The 22,134-nt window shown below is 36.8% G+C and overlaps 1 protein-coding gene across 1 annotated transcript; it reads left to right on the top strand.

Moving 5' to 3' along the window:
- Window positions 1-11,425: 11,425 nt before the first annotated feature.
- On the top strand, window positions 11,426-19,526 carry atp1b1b (ATPase Na+/K+ transporting subunit beta 1b). The gene is made up of 6 exons (XM_039652832.2): window positions 11,426-11,663; window positions 13,322-13,450; window positions 15,891-16,046; window positions 16,290-16,474; window positions 18,983-19,066; window positions 19,167-19,526. The coding sequence occupies exons 1-6, from the start codon at window positions 11,570-11,572 to the stop codon at window positions 19,425-19,427; spliced, it is 909 nt and encodes a 302-aa protein (XP_039508766.1). The 5' UTR covers window positions 11,426-11,569; the 3' UTR covers window positions 19,428-19,526.
- The last annotated feature ends 2,608 nt before the right edge of the window (window positions 19,527-22,134 follow it).

The following is a 22,134-nucleotide window of genomic DNA, read 5'->3' as shown; positions in this document are numbered from 1 at the left end:
ATGACTCTACACATAATATAGCCTTACCACTGGAGGGCGCTGACAAACTTATTCACTTATTTCTTTTACAAACTTATTTCTATGGCATTGCTGTCGAGGAGTATTTAGCTGGTGATGTGGATTTACTTATTGTAGAGTTAACAAAAGTTATCATAAGCATTGTAAAGCAGATGTCTTAACAAATGTCGACCGGGAATTTTTTTACGAGCAGTACATTCATACCTATGCAAGATCGCTATGAAAACACAGACCGGAAGTCAAAAGACAACGAGCGCAGCGCTGAAAAGGGGCGTGGCTACATAAGGTCTGAGGTGAATGGAAAAGGTGAGTTATCAGATGTATTTCAAATGATACAGGCTGTCTAAAACCCAAGGCAACTTACAGTTCAGTGAATGAAGTTCCTCCAGAAAGTTATGTCCAATGATCTAAAACAAGCTCAAGTATAAGCTTTAGAGGTGACTAAGCACATATTTAGTGACTACAATGCTTATTTCACCATAAAAAATGTTTATGTACTAAGTACATGTCCTTAGTAGATGGAACATATTTAAAATGGAAATAAAGAGAAAGATAGGCTATCTGTGCTAACTTTGAAATCTAATCAGGTACTGTACATTAATCTCTATGGAAGTGTAACCCTCGACTCAGGGTTTTGTTATCTAATTCTAAATATCAATTGTTTAAGTTTGGTCAAGGAGCTTTGGGAAATTTTTCTTTTCCTTTTCTTTTAAGCTAAATAACCAATTGAATAATAAAAAATCTCATTAAAGGTAAAAATAAATAAATAAATAAATAAAGTAATGCCACACACAGGAATTCAGTTAACCAGAAAATCTATATTGTGAGGCAACTTGGACCTGTTTACACGAGAACGCTCGCGGGTGAAAACGTAAAAATATTTTATCGGATGTGCCTTTCGTTAACACGGTGACTGCGTTTTTGAGGCTTAAAAACGCAAAAAAGTGAAACCACCCTCCAGAGTGGAAATCTTAAAAACGCTCCACCGCCGCATTCCCGCGTAAACGGTAAAAACGCAAAAGTCTGCTTGACAGTGAAGGTTGTACGCAGGCGCGTGGACTTGGTGGTGTTGTAGTATGCACTCCTAGCCGCCTGAAATGTATACTACATTGAATTTCACCATGAATCACACACTTTTGCGTCACCACTTGCACGCAGATTCTCTTCAGAATCGTTTCCGTGTAAACATAGCCTAAAATGCTCTCTGTTCTGGCACTTCAAAACACCAAAGCGATAACCTCAAATGAAACTAAATTTCCAATAATTAATTGAGCTTGTTAACAGAATTTAATACAATATAATTGTAACCCCCCCCAAAAAATATATCAAAATGTGAAAAGTTCAGTTTTCTTTTCTTGGGAAAAAAAATAAAAAAAACGTCTCAGTCCCATGTAACAGATGAAAAAAATATATATATCTCAGTCCTACCACTTCCAGCAAAATGTTCAGTAAATCAAGGATGAAGGAAAGAAGAGCTGAAGAGTTGATAGTTCAGGATGAGATGATGAAAAGGATTCCGGATGAACCCACTCAATTGATCCGGGTCCCAAGTGTATCACCAACAACCAGTCCAAGGAAAAAATCAGCCTGTACAAATATATATTTCAAATTGATTACATCGATAACATCAGAATTCAGAACACTTGAACCATTCCTTGTAAGAGAGATCACATGTATTTTTCTTTCCTAATCTTATGAAAAAAAATGAAACAACCCAGCTTTGAATCATTTAACTGACAATTGAAAACTACCAATAAACATTAACAAATCATATTACAGTTACACTTTATGTATTTTAACAATTTCACTCGACATGTGAAAATATACATGACATGAGCATTGCACACCTCGTGCTCTCCGTGACTAGCAAAGCTAGCATTGTTGTGCTGGACTTAGCTGCCCTTAATGGCTTCAAAACACACTAGAACACAATTTAACACATTTTTCCTCGACATGAATACATTCTGACTGGTTTTGCTCAAATAATAACATAATATATTTAGTTACACGCAGAATACACTCACTAGAATGTCTCAGAAACGGTCACAGGAAGCACCATGTATTCATCAACGTAACTTCCACAGTGATTCAATTCAACTTCCTGGACTGATATATGGAACAATAAATCAGCTAACGTTACTCAGGTCACACTATAAATGCTAATTTTAGCCAGAATTACTCACGCGCTATGCGTTTTTTTTTCTCCGTGCTCCCCATGCCCATTCAATTTGCGCGCTCTTGCTGTGCACTCACTCCTTGCATGAACTACCCTGTCTCTTAAAGGGGCAGTAACACATTTTAAAGAAATAATAGATTTTGAAATGTCAAGGGTTCCAGAAGCCCATTTCTTCCACAAAATAAAAAAAACAATCACGCTTTGGTAAACCTCAATTATGACATAGAAAGGCATAATTACTGTACACATAGCATTCTAAGTCATAATTTTGACATAAAAAGTTGATATTTTGAAATAGGCTACTAAATTTTATGCAAATTTCGACAGTATGTCAATTTCACTGACTTTTAAATGTCATGATGACTTTTTAATTCATACTTTAGACTTTTCTTCTTATAATTATGACTTGGTATGTCATAATTTTGACTTTTCATCACATAAACAGGGCTTAACTTGTCATCATTTTTACTGTCATGATTATGATTTACAAAAGAATGATTTTTGTGGCAGTTATCTTATGTGGCGGAAATGCCTCTTCATTTAGCCGTCTGCCATTTTTAGGCTGAAATGTGAGGTTTGCCATTTTATTAAACTGTTGGGGTTTTTTTTGCCAAACCTTAGTAGCGTTGTTTAAATCATAGTTTTCAGTCATTTTACAGTTTAGGTTGCCCTTGACTTGCTTTAGCAATAGACGTTCAGTCTAGTAACTAGTTATGGATGCAGTGACCAGAAACCACCAGCAGATGACGATAGTGTGAACAGGAGGTCTGCAGGAAACCTTCAGGACAAGGTCACCTTAACATACACACGCCCTGCTAGTGAGGTCACTCAACTAGAACATATATATACTCTCTTGACTGTTTTCTACCCATACCTCCTCAATAGAGGCATGGAGGAGAACAAAATGAATGTGTTGCGGTAGTCGTTTACTATGAGGAGACAGAAATGAATCATGCGACTGACAACTCAGCACTTTTGTTAGAAAGATATTTATAGCACATCATTGCTGTTTCGGTTGCAGGTGAACAAATCGGCTGTAAGTTTTGTGATGTGCAAAATCAGAATTGTCTATGAACTGACCTTTTGGGGAAATGTATAAAATACCTGCTGTCACGTTCTGTCTTATTAGTATTTAAACCTTATTGTTCCACAAACTTTCCAAGGAAGCGCACACAGATATTCTCAGAAGAGTATTGCTTCAGTCAATAATGAGGCTAAGCTGAGAATTGGCAGGCCGCAACAGTAAATACTGCAACAAAGCTAGCTGGTATAGGGGACCGATGGGTAGTGGTGTCCTTGACTGCAACGGATGTTCTATTATCTCTTAAATCATGTAGGAAATGTTGCTTAAACACATGCTAATACTGCTTGACTCAGCTTTACGGTATATACAAACCATTTCTGTACACCACAAACCTCTCTATCTAAGAATCTGTCGTGAAAACAGCTCTCGTGGGTGGACAGTACAAAGGTCATATGTGACTGTCTGCTTTTAACCTACACCATTTTTCCCACTGTAGTATTATATAACTGCTTTTTTATACCAATGCATTGCATCATTTAAATAATGTTACATTATATATATATATATATATATATATATATATATATATATATATAATTAAATTGAAAAAAAAAACTTGGTTTTAACAAACTATTTAGGGTGTGGTGTAAAAAATTACTTACTTCAAGCTTCTGACCAAGGTTATATCTCAATACTAATCTTACATGATGTTCGACACTATAAATGATAAAATACTCGATTACAAAATTACACTGGTATGGGACAGGCATTAGATTGTATCTATCAGACCGTAACCATTCTGTCTTCTAGATAGTCTGTCTTCTAGATAGTCTGTCTTCACAAGGATCTGTGTTAGGCCCTCTGCTATTTTCAATATATGTGCTGCCACTTAGTAATATTATAAGAAAACATGCAATTAATTTCCACTGTTATACCGATGATACTCAGTTATATTTCATCATCACAACCAGATGAATTCTCTAAATTATCTAAATTGACAGAGTGTGTTAAAGATATAAAATATTGAATAACCTGTATTTTCCTTCTATTAAATTCAGCTAAGACAGAGGTATTACTTATTGGACCAAAAACCTGTACACAGAATCTCATGGAATACAATTTGCATTTGGACGGATGTACTGTAACTTCATCCTACAGTTAGACAGACAGCAACTTGTCTTTTGAAAATCATTTCATATAAGACAAAAATAGCTTTTTTCCACCTCAGAAATATTGCTAAGCTATGGAGCATGCTATCTGTTTCTAATGTAGAAAAGTTAGTCCATGCATTCATGACCTTTATACTAGATTACTGTAATGCATTACTAACTGGCTGTCCTGCATCCTCAATAAACCAGCTACAATTAGTCCAAAATGCAGCTTGAGTTCTTACTAGGTCAAGAAAATATGATCAAATAACACCAATTTTATCATCTCTACACTGGTTACCTATTAAGTTCCTTATCATTACAAAGTATTGCTGGCCTATAATGCCATAAATGATTATTTGACAAATGAAATCCTGCGTATTTAAGCCTTAAAATCCATCATGCTCTTTAAGTTGAGAAAACTCTGGGCTTGTGATGGAAATTCTAGGTACTAAGTCTACTAAAGGAGAGAGAGTGTTTTCACATTTGGCTCCTAAACACTAGAACAGCCTTTCTGATAATGTTCAGTGCTCAGACTCACTCTCACAGTTTAAGATTAAAAACGCATCTCTTTAGCCTAGCATTCATATAATGCATCTGCTAACCTTCAAAATCAAATGCACATGATTATTCTTGCTTAATGTTATGAACAGCAGCTATGCTAATTATTTTCTGGTCCGAAAACCAGTCAGTATCTGATGTGACCAGCATTTGTCTCACGCAGTGCAACACATCGCCTTCGCATAGAGTTGATCAGGTTGTTGATGGTGGCCTGAATGTTGGTCCACTCCTCTTCAATGGCTGGCCGATCCAGAACATCCCAAACATGCTCAATGGGGGACGTCCGGTGAGTATGCTGGCATTGCAAGAACTGGGATGTTTTTTTAGCTTCCTCTTAGATCTCTTGCAACATGGAGCATGCATGATCATGCTGATCATCTCTCCAAAGTGTCAGACGCCATCGAATGTGCCCACTCCAGTCAGTTATAATGACAAACTACAGTCAGGTCAAGACCCCGATGAGGACGACAAGCATGCAGATGAGCTTTTCTGAGACAGTTTCTGACAGTTTGTCCAGAAATTCTTTGATTACTTATCACGTATTGTTGTCATACTGTTAGTTTTCGATTGTTGCAGCAGCTGTCCGGGTGGCTGGTCTCAGATGATCTTGGAGGTGAAGATGCTGGATGTGGAGGTCCTGGGCTGGTGTGGTTACACGTAGTCTGTGGTTGGATGTACTGCCAAATTCTCTGCAACGCCTTTGGAGACGGCTTATGGTAGAGAAATAAACATCCAATTCACATACAACAGCTTTGGTGGACGTTCGTGCAGTGAGGATGCCAATGGCATGCTCCCTCAAAACTTTCGACACCTGTGATATTGTCCTATGTGATAAAACTGCACATTTTAGAGTAGCCTTTTATTGTGGCCAGCTTAAGGCACACCTGTGCAATAATCATGCTGTCTAATCAGCATCTTGATATGCGAGGTGGTTGGATTATCTCGGCAAAGGAGAAGTGCTCACTAACACAGATTTAGACAGATTTGTAAACAATATTTGAGAGAAATAGGCCTTTTGTCTACATTGAAAAAGTCTTAGATTGTTGAGTTTAGCTCATGAAAATGGGGGCAAAAAAAGTATTGCATTTATAATTTTGTTAAGTGTATTTACAATATTACGCCCTGTAAACCCAGATGGTGTTTAGACAGTGTGCATGCATATCCGGCATTAGTTAAAACGGATCCGCTGTATTAATCTATTAAGTATGACATTTCTATATTAAACCTTTAGCAGCTGCATTTAGACAAAGCATGCAACAATGAGGTCCTAAACTGGAATCCTGTTATATTTAGCTATTTTGTCAGGAGGGAGAAAGCAGCAAAACATCTGTCTGAAGTGCTGCGATGGGTTTCATCCAGCTCCTGTAAAGTCCAAATTCGTCACACATAGATACAGCTGAGCTAGTTGCTATGGCAACAGAGGCAGTGACTCAGCGAATGTCTTCTTAGGTGACAGACGGAACTCATTATTTGATTGAGAGACAAACCTGTTTCATGTTCAAAAAATGTTTTATTCATGTTGAGGATCTTTCGTAGGTGTTTGGAAGATGAAACGACCTTTAAACAACTGCAGGACCTTCAATTAATTCAATAAATAATGGAAGAGAATTGCTCACACTTTCAAATTAGGCACAATCACTAATGTTCTCTTGTTAAGGAAATACAAAAGAAAAGTCATGTGTTTGATGCCCTAGAGAAGGGTAGGGATACTAGTAGCGTATATACTAGTAGGGATAATGCAGTCAGATGGTCATTATTGCAAATAAATAAATAAATAAAACCCTGGATGGGGTGATCAGGAATTCGTATTCCAGTAATGACTGTACATTATCCCACTTATCGCAACGAATAAATTAAATATAGACACGAAATGTTGATTTCAGAAGAAATTGTATTATGTGAACTAGCAGTCAATTATACAATTTAGCTGCATGCCATTGGTTGTTTCAAACATCACAGCTGTTCAATAAAGGTTCCAAGGGGGGGGGGGGGGGGGGGTCACAGCAAAAAATAAAAGTTCTTTATTAGTATTGATGGTGGAACTTTGCATTGGCCTGTTTTAGTATCATTTGAAGTAGATTGGCCTCTCTAGCGAGATTCCTATTGGTCAGTCATGACCTACATTGTAGTGACTGACCGACAGGAAACATGGAAACCCTGCTAGAAAATATCTAGTTTAAATGCAAGGATGTAGTTAATTTACCCCCAGTTTCACAGACAAGGCTTAAGCTAGTCCCAGACTAAAATGCATGTTTGTGCTGTTTCAACTGAAAGCAACTTGCACCTATATCTTAAAATATATCAGTGCTATTGTTTTGTCTTAAGATGCACACTAGTAAAGTGTTTGTCAATAAGGCACATTTAAAAAGCTTCTTAAATGCCCTAAATTGAACTAAGGCTTAATCTAAGCCCTGTCTGTGAAACCAGGCCTAAGCTAAACATTATCATATTTCACATGTGAATATTAACATTTGCACAATTTCTACAGAATGTCCAGCACAATATGCTTTAGATCAAACTGACAAAGCAAGCACAGAAAATTTGAATCAAGTCATGTGACCCAGTAGCGGTTCTAGGCACGGGCGAACCGGGCAGTCGCCCGGGGCGGCATTTCTTCATGTCACATGGGGGGCGGCACGCACGAGCAGTTAAAAAAATCCTCTGTGCCTCGAAGGTTTTCTATTTTTTTACCATTTCGATTCAATTATTGGCAATGGCGCCCCTAATTGCTGAGAAGGTGCCGTGCACAGAAGCGATGTCAAGGGGGTCTCTTGATTAGTTCACGTATCGCGTCTTTTGCGCGCTCGAGGTCGTTATTTCAAATAGGCGATTAGGCGCACGGGAAGCGCGCTCATTATGCGCTCGCGGGAGGCGCGCTCATAAACTTTTCAGTATGGGAGTGCTCGTGCACCCAAACATTTGGATGTTTTTTCTCTTCTCCATAAAAAAATCTTTTAGCAGAGCTTCAGCAAGCGTTTTTCTGTGGTGGAAATACATTTGCTACTAAAACTTCTTTGTCATTGTGGATAGCGCAGTGCAGGGTTCTATCAACGGCAGCCATGGGCAAATCGGTCCGAATTGTACTATTAATAATAAAAGATAAGCTACTGTGCATTATAAATGTCAGGAATGTATCTTTATTGACTCATTCTTTTTATAGAGATGATTGAATGCTGAAATATGAGGTATATATTTTTATAAAATCTCTTTTTGTGTTAACCCTTTTTTAAGTTTAGTAGGTAAGATAAAAGACACTCCTTTAAAACAAATCTTTAATGTTATTAACTTGGTGAATTGATTGTGTATTAGGCTTTTTGTGTATGTGATCATGTTGGTCACTATATTCATGAAATGAAAATAATTTACATAATGATCAACTTTGTCTTTTTACAGTAGCCTATATGCAAAGTACAATTTTCTATGTTCTAACATTCTAACATTTTAAGAGTGACATAGGGCTACAAAAGCTATTTTAGGTCTATAACAGTTTGAATAGTGTTTAATATGAGAGCTGTTCAAAATTATTTAAGAAATAAGAGATAAGTATTGTGTTACTAAATAAGTATCTCTCAAACCCTTTTACTTTTAAAAACTCCATTTTGTGACAAATATTGTTTAACAAGCCATAACTAAAAGTGTGCCATGCATATAATTTAAGGCAATAACCAATGCGCTAATGGTTACTTCCTGTCTTTAAAGTTAGTTTAAACTAGCAAAATAACTGGATTCTATTAACTGTGTTTTTCAAATGAACGGTATGTGATTTTATTGTTGGGTTGTTGTTGTTTTATTTTGTTTTTGTTTTGTTTTGTTTTTTTTTTTGCGGGGGGGGGGGGGGGATATTGGGGGGCGCTCGAAGGGGGTCTCGCCCTGGGTGTAATTCAGAGTAGAACCGCCACTGATGTGACCCACATACTCCAAACACACTATGATAATGATAGCAGAATTGCAGGAAAAATTATCATGCCTCCTACAAGAGATTAAAAGAGTGTGTATCCTGTAGTGCATGTTGCCTTATTAAGGGTTAATGTGGGAACTTTTTAGCGATCTAAATAACTTTTTTGCCTTATAAGGTAACTTTAGTGATTCCATGTTGAAATTTCTTCAAGGAACCACAGTCATGCTTTTAAAAGTGTACACTAGTTTCCATATTAAGCTTCATATTTCTTTGCTTGGTAATCTAAAGTTGAAATCACCTGGAACATCAGTAGAGGAAGTCAGTGTTTGCTGTGGCGACGTCTTATCTTCCGATCTACAACTCTTTGTTGGGACGCCAGCCCTTTTTTTTTCCATTCGTATTTCTATTTTTAATGAGATTATTCCATAAAATGATTAAAGTAGATCAATGTCTGGCCTACATTGCTGGTAGAATCCATACTAGATGAAGAGCAGTGAGGTTAAAATGTTATAGACGAACCATGCTCATTTTAACGCAATTATTAAAAAGATTTCAATTGTCCAATTCGATTGTAATCCACTTAACATCCACTCTGAATTTAGTTCAGTGCTGCACTGAATAAAATATCAGGGTATTCATCATCATAAAATGAATGAAGACATGCTTATCTAGTATATACAATGGAGAACAAATTGTCTCATTGACAAATTCACATTTAAAATGTGGCACTAAAAAGTTGGTATTAACTGTAAATTTGACAATGTTTTACACTTTAAAGAGAACGAAATCTGTATCTGTGTGTGTTCCGGAAAATCAGCATAAATACATAGAGTATTAATTAGAGCAGAGTATTAATTAGAGCAGTGTCTTCTTATGAACTCACCTTGAGTTTGACAAATGTGATCTTGAAAATGCTGTTTTTGACATTTTTGACATTGACAGCTTTGCCTCTTTTGTGTGCTGTATTTGTGATTCAGTCTACTCTCTGTATACATGTACACACTGTTCCAAGGTGGTTCAGTGGTTGTTCAAGGGTGCATGTGTGTGTGGGTGGTGGCTCCTCATGCACCTCTATGCACTCATACATATGCAAAGAGGTGTATTAATCATTGTCACTTCACTTCTAGAAACTTCCTTCCAATTTTCTTATCTTTTTTTTACATTTCATATTCCTATGTGGCTGCATGTGCATGTGTGTATATGGTATTGTTGCGATGTGTAAACATATAGTAGGCTATTCATGGGCATTCTCACACAAGCTCTTTACATTTCATTCTATAATTAATCTTGGTCAGAGTCGTTATGTTCTGTCATGTACATATGTTCTGTTATCAGCATTATAGTTTATGTCTCTCTATTGCTTTAATATTAGCACATCACTCAAATGCCATAAACAAGAGTTTGTTCTCCAGCATGATTTCAGAATGAAAGAACATCTTGTGCTTCAATGGAAGCAAGAGCCTGACCTTCCTTACAAAGCAGTTCATTGTGACGGTCAGTGAAGTTCAAATGTGCTTCTTCAAAATATCGCTTAGTCAATTTTCCTCCCCTTAAAATGAGGAATTATTTCCCTGAGGAAAATGGGGGGTGGGGAAATCTTTTGGACCCCACATTTTATTTGTTTTCTGCATATAAAATCGCACCTTTTCTTGTATTTTTTCTGACTGCTGTTTAATTACCGTTTTTATTACTCATTCAAAATAGTTTACACTGTTATACATTTCAACTCATCTGAAAACGAATTACTACCTTTAAAGGGATACTCCACTTTTTTTGGAAATAGGCTCATTTTAGTACTCCCCCAGTGTTAAACAGTTGAGTTTTACCATTTTTTAATCTATTCAGCCAATTTTCTGATATTTAGAAAGAATATCAGTAAACAGACAGTTTCTGGTCTCATTGACTTCCATAGTATATATATATATATTTTTTCCTACTATGGAAGTCAATGAGACCAGAAACTGTCTGGTTACTGATATTTTTCAAAATATCAGAAAATCGGCTGAATACATTCAAAAACGGTAAAACTCAACTGTTTACGCTGGGGGAGTAGTAAAATGAGCCTATTTCCAAAAAAATTTAATAAATAAATAAATAAAAGTGGAGTATCCCTTTAAAGTAAAATCAAAATGGTGATTATGTGACATCCTGCACGGACAGTTTAGTTGCACTTTTTGTTCAATTTTTAAACGAATTATCAAAGAAGTGACAGAAACGATTATGACTAGTTTAATAGACAGAAGGAGCCATTTTTTTATGCACACGGGCATATGTTCATCCATCTGCAAGTAGGCATGTCTAAAAATAACAGCAAGATCAGCATCCTTGAAAAAACACCGTTGGGCATCCTAGAGCAGCTTCCCCACTTCTACGCATTGAACGTGGGTTTTGCGTCATGCGTTTTTACATCACTCCCATTTCAACCTGTCCTGTTCTTACAGCGGATTTTACGTCTCGTTACGCAGCCCTATTGTAAAGTGATTCCCACCCCGATTTCATGAGCTGCACGACCGTGTTACGTCATTGCAGGTTCTGTTTGTGATTTGTTCTTGGCGACTGTGGGCGGGACCCGGGCGCTCCGCTGGATATATTACGCGGGGCACCTTGGAGAGAGCCGGGTACGGCTCCATGTCACGGTGGGCATAGTGCTCCGGGAAAAGGGGTGTAGTTTAGCAAAGAAGGCAAGAAAGGAAACACGAAGGAATTCTCTGCTCAAGGAGACAAACACAACCTTACAGTACATAATGCCTTCTCAAAATAAAGATGATGGAGGATGGAAGAACTTTGTATGGAATTCGGAGAAGAAGGAATTTCTGGGGCGCACCGGTTCTAGTTGGTGTAAGTATAACCTATAGATCTAATATCGGCAGTGTCGCTGTATTTCAGCACGTTGGACAGCGCTGTGATGCCTGTCATCGCCGTTTCTATAGCAGCAGGTACAGATAGACTGGCAGTCTGGTCACGATGCAACCTGTTTGATTTGACTTTGCAGCAAATGTCTCACGGACTGTCATATATCTATATACGGACTCAACGCACGATTTGCCGTGTTATTTGGAGAGTTCAAATCATGATTGAACACGTAGGTTCATTTGTTGGTGTTTCTCAGTCTCCCACCTGTTTCGTTGAGACCCCGCGGTCTTTTGACAGGCTGGATGTGTTTTTCGTTTTTCCACATAAATAGAAAGATGCATGAATGTATAATGAATGCTGTGCACGAATGCGACGCTGATGGAGGAGCAAAAGGTCAACAAAGGACAGCGTCAGATTTTTTTTTTTACCAGATCAATTTTTTGCTGCTTAATGCTTATATGAAATCGAATAATTTTATTTTCCTCCTCAAAAATAAATAATCAAACAAATAACCAGAAGGCTAATGTCTTGTATTTGTCTAAAAGCTGGTTGTTTCTTCTCTGTGCTTGTCATGGTGTCAATCAGCGTGTCATTTAATTAGCACACTTGTCATTATATCAATGTGATTCCCATGCAAAGGGTTAAAAATGCATCATTGTTCAAGGTGACTCAAGGTGAAAGGCCTAGTATTTGGGGTCTGACTGATTCATCTAAGGTTGCACTGAACATTGACGTCATGTATTTGAGGCAGCAACAGTTTCTAATTGATAGACTTACAAATGTGGCTTGCCTAATATAATTTCATCTTCTAAAAATACCTTGAATGTGTCTAGCCAGTTGTGTGTGGACATAAGATCCATGCTAGAGCTATTAGGTGGAAGAAGTTCCTATAGAGATGGATGCCCAAAATGAGTCGTGCTTTAGCAAAGCAACGCATCTCCTGGGATTTCTGACGGCTGTTACATCATCTAGTACGTTGACTATCGCTGAGGTGTCCAGGTGACCCTCTGACATTGCTTTATGCACCACTGGAAACCAAACAGACCTTGTGGCCTTGCTTAACTGTGCATGAGCAATTGAAATTGAGTTTAGCTCAGGTATGATTTCTATAGCCTAATCATTGGGTCTGATTCAAATCTGCATTATTTGAAGAGGCTGTCAGGGAATTCTTTTGGGATAAAAGTGGACAGACTGGTTTGACTGGTCCGGGAAGAACTTAAGATGTGACCCTACTGGTTTTACTGGACTGTGATGTTCCTACACACTGTTGATGCTTGAGACATTGAGATTACTCATCATATCCTGTCATGCTGGCACCTCTATATTTTCTGGGGACAGACTGAGGACATTTGTATTGCTGGTATGGTGTCAGCAGTTTCGCTTGTTTAATGTAGCATCAGTGATCAGTCCTGGGATCAGTCGTTTTCAAAAATAATCTTTCATTAATATATGAATTTAGTAAATATAGGTTGTAAACTTTAGCTTTATAGCGTAAACTTACTTTATAGCATTGCAATTTTCAACCATCGATTAAGATGTAAAAAAAAATATCAAAAACCAAAGTGTCAGTAAAACATCAGAATTGCCACTCAAAATGTCGTATGCTGAAATATGTTCTCATCTATCTCTCTCTCTCTTCACAGCAAAAATCTTCCTCTTCTATCTCATCTTTTATGGCTGTCTGGCCGGGATCTTTATCGGCACCATCCAGGTTCTGCTCCTCACCCTGAACGATTACAAACCCACCTGGCAGGACAGAGTAGCTCCTCCAGGTAAACACTGTTTACCTTTATATTTTTGTTCGATTTTAGGCTGAAGCTGAATTATTATAAATGGGTTTGTGAAGCCCTAGGGGTTAATGGTGGAACTGCAAGGGGGCCAAATGAAATAAAAAGTCGAAAATTACAAACAAAAAGAATAATACTTTGGCTAAACATAAAAATATGACACTGCACTAATTTTTCATTATATAACGGCATTTTTTCAATTCATCATATTTATTAGAAGACTTAATTATTGTTTTCTTTCACTTGTCAAAGTATTTTCTATTCTATCAGGAAGTTTTAAATTGATAGTTTGCCCAGAATTCTGATAAATCATTTACTCACCCTCAATTTGTTCCAAACCTATATGAATTTCTTTCTTTTGCTGAACACAAACAAGATTAATGTCAGTAACCGAACAGTTGATGGGCCCCATTGACTTTCATTGGATGGAAAAACAAATACTATAGAAGTCAATGGGGCCCAACTGTTTGGAAACCAACATTCTTCAAATATATATATAAAGAAATGCACACAGATTTGGAACTTGTGAGTGAATAAATTATGACAGAAATTTCATTTTTGGGTGAACTATCCCATTAAGTGATTTTTTTTAACAGATTTAGTTCAGTCCATTTTTTTTTTATTCATAATTTTTTAGTTACAGCTACTTCCTTTTCAAATTTTCATGCAAGTGAAAAATGTATTGAACAAAAATATGAATGCACACATGCACGAGTTTTAAAAAATTAGCCTGCATAAAAGTTTAATGAGTTTCATAGTTCATAGATTTTGAAAACCTGGATATAAAGTGTGATTCTGGTTCCCTTAGTTGATGAGGTTTGGGACCCTTTTGCTGTCACAGTTCCTATTTAAAGTGAGCCTTGAAGGCTTGGATCAATCTGACATTTGGTGGGTTCAGGGAATAGATCAGACTGAGAACTACAACAGATAACACACACTTTCAAGCCTCTCCTCTGCATGACTGATCAAGGGAAGGATCTAAATGGATCTAAATCTAATATATTATTTATTTATAACCAGCCATTGCTAGGAGCATTTGAGCTTTGAAAACTGTTTTCAGAAAATGCTTCCTTCTTCCATGTGGTTAAGATCTGATTCGGTTTAAGATGCACAAGCCCTTAAGTTATCAAACAGATGATCCATAAAGGCTTTGTCCATGTGCCAGATGCGCTTTAACTATGGCTAATATTTCCTGCATAATTTCATCTCGATAAAAAGCAGTTATTTTGTGAACATATATCATAAAATGAAGTCAAATATTGAATAATACAGCATTATTTAGCTTATTCCATCAAAAAAGAAAACCCATATGCATTTGTAAATTGCATTGTATCCTTGAACAGAGCCCGACCGATAAAGGATTTTGAAGGCCGATACCGATACAAATATTTGTTGGTTTTAAAATCCGATAAATCGGCCGATATTTTTTTTTTTTTTTCAGAAATGCGCAACAAAACATTAACAGATTTGTCATGCTTATTTGAGTTAAGAGAACTGATGCGGATGTTCTTTTATTTGTTATTCAAGCAATGTATCTCTCATGACCAACTCAACGAGTGTTGCCAACAGGGACGTTGTAGAGTGCCCTCTGGTGGACAAACTATTACAACTCCAACACTCATGACATGGTTGAAGCATGTTTCGTCCCATTTTATTTTTGAAATATTCATTTATCGGCCATTATAATTGCTGATACCGATAGTTTGGAAAAGGCCTAATATCAGTTTGCCGATATATCGGTCTGGCTCTATCCTTGAATGTGATATTATTAGATGGACAGCCATGAAATTTGGAAGCATTCCTTTCTGATGTTTTACGGATTTGCCCGATTAATGTAAAATTGTCAAACAGGAAATATAATACTTCACTAGTATGCGAAAAATAGTACACCAAAAGAGTATGTCCCACTACTTCCACTGAGAATCTGAAGTGTGCATTCGATGGACACTTTACTATCCCATGAGGCCACGGGAAAGGATTTGTGAATGAAAGCAAAGCAACACAATTGACGCTGGAAGGTCACATGACAGTAACAAAATGGCAGATGTACGGCCCAATTTCATTAATTCTTCTAACTATATTCATAATATAGCCTATAACATAATTTTTTATTTCAATTTCAGACACAGCTGTGAATCGTTTAACATTTTAAGGGAGGTTTAACAGCTGTTAGAGATGGCTAGATGGGAAATTATTCTGAGAAATTTATCAAAAAATGTGTCGAATTCCTCAGAATTGCCAATTATAAATGCTGATCCTCCCAAGAATTCAGGACTGACCGAGTCAAGGGTTTAAAAAGGGCAGACAAAGCTAGTCAAACAAGAGAAGATTCAAAAGGATGTACTGTCTGACAAATACGTCTCCTCCAAAATGAATGTAAATATGTCTGAATTTCATGTATTTTTGTTCATTTGTCTGTGGACAGGGCTCAGTCACTTCCCGCGTTCAGACAAGGCTGAGCTGATATTCAATATGGATGACGTGGAGACATACCTGAAATACAGCAAAGTCATGAAAGATTTCCTAAAACCCTATGACATCGAAAACCAGCGGGACCAAATGAAGTTTGAGGACTGTGGAGGTATCAGATTACACATTTCACTTCTGTTTCTTGAGTCGCATATGTATATGGATGTTCTCTCAGCAGGATGTTTTTTTTTTCATTAGCCTACAAAAAGCAAAATACATATTATGAATTATACCACACAATGTTGTAAAGCTTTAGCTTTAAGATTTTCAATGTATCTGAAAATATTTTACATGTACAATGACATATGTAGCCTTATATAAGAATTATATAGTGCATGTCTTTCTGTTTTCACAGATCAACCCCAGAGTTACAAGAACAGAGGTGATCTCGAGAGTGACATTGGTGTCAGGAAGGCCTGCATGTTTTCCAAGTCTTGGCTAGGACCCTGCTCTGGCATCGAAGATGGTAATTTTGGATTCGCAGATGGGAAGCCCTGCTTGATTGTCAAGCTCAACAGGATTGTGAACTTCAGACCCAAGGTTTGTTCAAAACATGCAACAATATTCACAAAATGTTTGCAAGATCTTGCTTTGGAATACTTTTTTCCAACAAATATTAGATAACATTTCTGCCAACTATGAATTAATTGATTAAAGGTTAATTTTTATAATATATTAGCAATATTTTTAGTTCACAGTAATATGTTAATGCTTATATAAATACATTTACATATTATGAATTATTATATATCAACTGGCCTGTTTTATTTTATGTAGTTACTTTATAAATTGCCTGAGTATTATTTAATATATATATATATATATATATATAGTATTTGTTCGCCATTCTTCTTACAAATTACCTTATGTGCAATTATTTTTCTGTGTAACTAACTATAAGCTACAGCATATTTTGTTACAGTATTGTTTATTAATCTTTGTTAAAGGAGTAGTTAACTTTAAAAAAAAAAAACTTTTGCTGATAATTTACTCACCCGCAAGTGCATCCAAGATGTCTTCCTTTCTTCAGTCGAAAAGAAATTAAAGTTTTTGATAAAAAACATTCCAGGATTTTTCTCCATATAATGGACTTCAATGGGAACCAAACGGTTCAAGGTCCAAAAGACAGTTTCAGTGCAAACTGCAAACTGTTCAAAGGGCTTTAAACGATTTCAGACGATGAATAAGGGTCTTATCAAGCGAAACGATCACTCATTTAAAAAAAAGAACAAAGTTTAAGTTTTATAAGCTCAAATGGTCGCCTTGCTCTGTTCTGTGATGCGCATTCGTGACTCTCCTGTTCGAACTCGTTTATCAAAATGAAAAAAAATCTTTTTTCGCGTCATTTGGTTCATTCAACGAACTAAATGAACGAATTGACTCGGGAAAAGATTTATTCATTTTGATGAACGAGTTCGAATAGGAGAGTCACGCATCACAGAACAGAGCAAGGCGACCATTTAAGCTTATAAAACTTAAACTTAAACTGTTTTTTCTTTTTTTAAATGAGCGATCATTTCGCTTGATAAGACCCTTATTCATGGTCTGGAATCATTTAAATCCCTTTGAACAGTTTGTAGTTTGCACTGAAACTGTCTTTTGGACCTTGAAGCGTTTGGTTCCCATTGAAGTCCATTATATGGAGAAAAATCCTGGAATGTTTTCATCAAAAACCTTCATTTCTTTTCGACTGAAGAAAAAAAGACATGGATATCTGATGACATGGGGGTGATTAAATTATCAGCAAAAGTTTTTTTTTTAAAGTGAACTACTCCTTTAATGGTAGTTAATAAAAATCCAGCTGTTCATTGTTTGTTCATGTTAGTTCACAGTGCATTAACTAATGGTAATGTTAAAGGGATACTCGACTATTTTTGGAAATAGGCTCGTTTTACTGTTTTCGAATCCATTCAGCCGATTTTCTGATATTTAGAAGAATATCAGTAACCAGACAGTTTCTGGTCCCATTGACTTCCATAGTAGGAAAAAAATATATATACTATGGAAGTCAATGGCACCAGAAACTGTCTGGTTACTGATTCCTCTAAATATCTTGAAAATCTTCTGAATGGATTCGAAAACGGTAAAACTCAACTGTTTAACTCTGGGGGAGTGGTAAAATGAGCCTATTGTCAAAAAAAGTGGAGTATCCCTTTAACAAATACAACATTTAATTTTAATGTATTAGTAAATATTGAAATTAACCTTAACTAAGATAAATAAATGCAGTAGAGACATATTGTTCAAGTTAACTAAAGTTGTTACCTAGAGATATATTAGGAATAAAGGTCTATAAAGTTGTTATTGCGAGATATAAAGTCAGAATTCCGAGTTATAAAGTCAAAATTGCGAGATATAAAGTCAGAATTGTGAGATACAAAGTCAGAATTGCAAGATATAAAGTCAGAATTGAGAGATACAAAGTCAGAATTGCGAGATAGTCAGAATTGCGTGATTTAAAGTCAGAATTGCGTGATATAAAGTCAGAATTGTGTGATATAAAGTCAGAATTGCGAGATATAAAGTCAGAATTGGAGATATAAAGTCAGAATTGCGAGATATAAAGTTAGAATTGTGAGATATAAAGTCAGAATTGCGAGATATAAAGTTAGAATTGCGAGATATAAAGTCAGAATTGCGTTATACAAAGTCAGAATTGCAAGATAGTCAGAATTGCGTGATATAAAGTCAGAATTGCGAGATATAAAGTCAGAATTGCGTGATATAAAATCAGAATTGCGTGATATAGTCAGAATTGCGAGATATAAAGTCAGAATTGTGTGATATAAAGTCAGAATTGCGTGATATAAAGTCAGAATTGCGAGATATAGTCAGAATTGCGAGATAAAGTCAGAATTGCGTGATATAAAGTCAGAATTGTGTGATATAAAGTCAGAATTGTGTGATATAAAGTCAGAATTGTGTGATATAAAGTCAGAATTGCGAGATAAAGTCAGAATTGCGTGATATATTGCATGTAATTGCATTACAGAATTGCATGTAAGATATAAAAGTCAGATCATTTATTTATTTATTTTTTCCTTTTAGGCACTGGCGTCAAACGAAACCATTCCAGAGGAGGCGCATCACAGAGTCCAGCCCAATGTGATTCCTATCCACTGCACAAACAAGGTGAGCGATCCTTTGGCCACTGCACCGAATACACGCGTTTCCTCTGGAAAACAGTCAAAATGTTGCTAACCGACGACGGCGTATGTTCTCTTGCCTGCAGAAAGAGGAGGATGCAGGTAAGCTGGGCGAGGTGAAGTACTACGGTATCGGAGAAGGCTTCCCCCTTCACTTTTACCCCTACTACGGAAAAATCCTGCACCCTCACTACCTGCAGCCCCTGGTGGCCATCCAGTTCGTCAACATCACCTTGAACACGGACATCCGCGTGGAGTGCAAAGTGTACGGGGGAAACATTTATTACAACGAAAAGGATCGCTACCAGGGACGATTCGATATTAAACTCGGTGTCCACAAATCATGACCTCTGAACAGAGTACCTCCTCTCTCTCCCTATTTTAAGGCAAACTAAGGCCCCTCTTCTGACTTGAGATACATAGGCACCAGAGAGAAGTTTCTCACCGGTCTTCCACAAGCGGTTTAACCGAGGGGATGTTTTTTTGAATGTACAAGTGTCTCATGTCAGAAAGCGGCCTCCTTTTAGTTTAGGAGAGATTAATTAACAAAACCAACAAACAAAAAAAAAATACAAAAAAGCGAATAAAAGAATATTTAAAAACGCTAGTCTATAAAACAACACACCATCTTACACATGTGGGACCTAACATTGTCTGTACTCTTTACTTCAAGCTTTCTGCTTTCGGTCTAGGGTTAGAACGTAAACGCCTGGAGGATTAGCCATAGCATAGAAAATGTATTCTACTACCGAATGAGAACTGTCCACGATCTAAGGGACATGTCGTTTTATTGTAAATTACATTTCCTCTACCGATGTAGCCAGCGCTGTTTCGTCCCTCTTGTATTGTATTGCTACCTTGTGTGATTTCCCTATATTTAGAAAGTGCACAGTAGTTGTAGGTTGTTTTAAGCCACGCCACGTGTGTGATTCAGCTTCATTTGTCAAACGTGCCTACATATATGTATAGTTACTTAATGGAAATACACTGGCCTCTCAACATTGCCTTTCGGGGGTATTGATGTTTGCATCTTTTAGGTGTGTTATAGGTGGGTAATGAACCTTTTTTTCCCCTAAAATCACTTCAATGTAGGGGGAAGATTGTACTTCTCTTAAAATGATTCGTTTTCACTGAATGTAGATGTTGCCTTTGGTTTTATGGTGTCATTCACGTGTGGAGGGACCCTAGCTTTGATTTGTCTTTGTTTTCTTCCTTGCCTCGTCATTCTTCTCATTATTGAAGCCGTCACACGGTGTGGTCGAATGTTTTCACTATTTATTAAGTGGTGACCTTAAATATTCTGTTCTTGCACATGCCCATGTTCTGCGGAAACTCGTCATGAATGTTAATAATGCCAAAGCCATTAAAGTTATTTTAGATTCTATCAGAAGTAATGCAATACCCTGTCCGTCGGGATGTTTTGTAGGTGTGCGCAATCAGTGTCAAACATCCGAAATGTCAAATTTCACGAGTCCCACAAGCTCTCATGTTGGAAACTAAACTGGAAAAGACTAACCAAAATAAAGATGAGACTCTAAACTTGTGCTCTTTTTTTATTCTGTACATCTTCATTTTGAACATATATTCAAAATGTGCACTCTTTAACTCTTTTATCTTCACATTTGGATGGGATTACAATATGTAATCAATATGTATTTATAGATTTTGTACACTCTAAAAAATGCTGGGTTGTTTTAACCCAGTTTTGGGTCAAATATGGACAAACCCAGCCATTGGGTTAGATTTTTAAATAAAATTTTTAACCCAATGTTTGAGTTTGTCCATATTGACCATATTATATTTTATCAATAATAAATGTAAACAAATATATATATTACTTGCTGTTAATATATAACAAAGGGTACCAGAGCTCCGCTGAATATATATATATATATCTCAGAAAAGAGAATGTAACTGAAGACTGAACACACCCTGAATTTTAGGTGTTGGTACACCTGGGAATTGGAAGCAATTCTACCTGCTGTCACCATATCATTGGCTGATCTTTGATGGTGATTAACTAATGAGGCCTTGATGAATTAAAAATGTGTTTTTTCACCCAAGAGGATCTGTGTGCGCCAAGCAGAGCCACCTGATATCTTCAGGCGTGTGATGTCAGGTGTGTGATGTGTGTGAGTCTCACAGAGAGTAAAAAATACTTGCTTCGGAATATGTGTTTGTGTGTGAGAGAGAAGACAGGAAGAGGGAATATGCATTGTAATTACATTATACAAATTAAAAGAACAGCTTTCAAAAGATGCAAAGTGCTTTTCATTTATTATGGACAACATAATCATCACCAAAAAAAAAAAAAATCTGTCTGTTGATTCACAAGCATAATTAAAGGGATAGTTCACGTTGATTTTTTTTTAATGTTTTAGCTTACATCAAAGGCATCCAAGATGTACTGTAGGTGTCTTTGTTTCTACAGTATTTTCAATTTTGATGTTTTTTGGTCAACCCGTTCTTGTCTGTCAGTCATATAATGCAGGTAAATGGGGTCCTCCTCAAAATGCACAGAGAAGTCCAAATTAAAAATGATTTAATGACTCGTAAATGTACACATCGATGGCCTAAGACACGAAACGAGCGGTTTGTGTGAGAAAACAAACAGTATTTATATCGTTTTACCTGTCGTTTTGTAATTACAGTCACGTCCAAGTACTCTGAGGGAGTGTGCACTTTTGTCTGCACAAGCCCCAGAAAGGCCCGGAAGTGATCTATCGTGCGTGTACGTCGCTCATTGTTTACACAGAGATTTCAGAAGTGTTACCCTTCAGTGTGAAGATCGAAACATATTTAAATATACAGGAAATTGCAATGGAAGACAAACTCTATCAACAGACAACATTGATTTTTTTTTCCGCAAACGCGCAAGATATCACTTCCGGCGCTTGCACAGACTGAAGCGCCCGTGCCTTCAGATCACTTGGACGTGGCTGTGGTTACAAGAGGTAAAAACGATATAAATACTGTTCGTTTTCTCACACAAACCGCTCGTTTCATGTCTTAGGCCATCAATGTGTACATACATTTACAAGTCATTAAATCATG

The sequence above is a fragment of the Pimephales promelas genome, chromosome 6 (assembly GCF_988280905.1).
Source record: "Pimephales promelas chromosome 6, fPimPro1.hap1.1, whole genome shotgun sequence".
In the NCBI taxonomy this organism is placed as follows: Eukaryota; Metazoa; Chordata; class Actinopteri; order Cypriniformes; family Leuciscidae; genus Pimephales; species Pimephales promelas.
Note: the sequence above shows the minus strand (reverse complement) of the source record. Positions and strands in the feature narration are given on the sequence as shown.